The 1,104-nt window shown below is 50.4% G+C and overlaps 1 protein-coding gene across 1 annotated transcript in view; it reads right to left on the bottom strand.

The window, feature by feature from the left end:
* The window catches only part of LOC125488002 (membrane-spanning 4-domains subfamily A member 12-like), a 31,639-nt gene that overhangs the window by 29,807 nt on the left and 728 nt on the right, over nucleotides 1-1,104 (bottom strand). Inside the window, exon 2 of the mRNA XM_048620747.1 lies at nucleotides 66-104. Coding sequence (XP_048476704.1) covers nucleotides 66-104 — 39 coding nt within the window. The remainder of the gene's footprint in view (nucleotides 1-65; nucleotides 105-1,104) is intronic.

The raw sequence follows: 1,104 nt of genomic DNA, 5'->3' as shown, positions 1-1,104 counted from the left end.
ACTCCCTCAGTACTGATTCTTTGGCAATACAGCAGAGCAGTACATTAAAAGTAATTTCCTCGCACCTTCTTCTCTTCCTTTGGACTTGTGTCACTCAAACCAGCCTGGAAAGAAAGAACCAGAACATTTTTACATTAGAGATATTAGGAACTGCAGATGCTGGAAAATCTGAGATAACAAGGTGTAGAGCTCGATGAACACAGCAGGCCAAGCAGTGGTTGTCAGACATGAAAATATATTTGACATCAGTAGATGGTGAGGATGCAGTCAGTCAAAACATGGTAAGACTACTGTAGCCTGTTGGTCACTGCGAGTAAAACAGCACTTTTTTGTTCATATGAGAAATGCCCACTAACACTGTTCACATTAATATTTTAGAAATTTAGAGAGTCATGTACCTTTCAGCACTCAGTCTATCTGATCTGATTTAGTGATCTGTAATAGCATTCACCGGGCACAATCAGAACAGTGCAGCACTCACTCAGCACTGACCCTCTGACAATGCGACACTCACTCAGTATTGATCCTCTGTCAATGCGGCACTCACTCAGTACTGACCCTCTGACAGTGCGACACTCCCTCAACACTGACCCTCCGACACTGCGGTGCTCCCTCAGTACTGACCCTCCAACACTGCGGAGCTCCCTCAGCTCTAACCCTCCGACACTGCGGCAATCCCTCAGTACTGACCCTCCAAAACTGTGACACTCCCTCAGCATTGACCTTCCGACAGTTTGGCACTCTCTCAGCACCGACCCTCTGACAGTGCGGCACTCCGTCAGCACTGAGCCACCAACACTGTGGCACTCCCTCAGCACTGACCATCTGACACCGCAACACTCCTTCAATACTGACCCTCCGACAGTGCGGCACTCACTCAGTACTGACCCTCCGACACTGCAGCACTCCCTCAGCAGTGAACCTCCGATAGTGCGCCACTCCCTCAGCTCTAACCCTATGACACTGCGGCGCTCCCTCAATACTGATCCTCCGACAGTGTGGCGCTCCCTCAGCACAGACCCTCCGACACTGTGACACTCCCTCAGCACTGACCCTTGTGCGGCGCTCCCTCAGTACTGACCATCTGACACTGCAAAACTCCCT

This window comes from Rhincodon typus, chromosome 48 (genome assembly GCF_021869965.1).
Source record: "Rhincodon typus isolate 14 chromosome 48, sRhiTyp1.1, whole genome shotgun sequence".
Taxonomy (NCBI): Eukaryota; Metazoa; Chordata; class Chondrichthyes; order Orectolobiformes; family Rhincodontidae; genus Rhincodon; species Rhincodon typus.
Note: the sequence above shows the minus strand (reverse complement) of the source record. Positions and strands in the feature narration are given on the sequence as shown.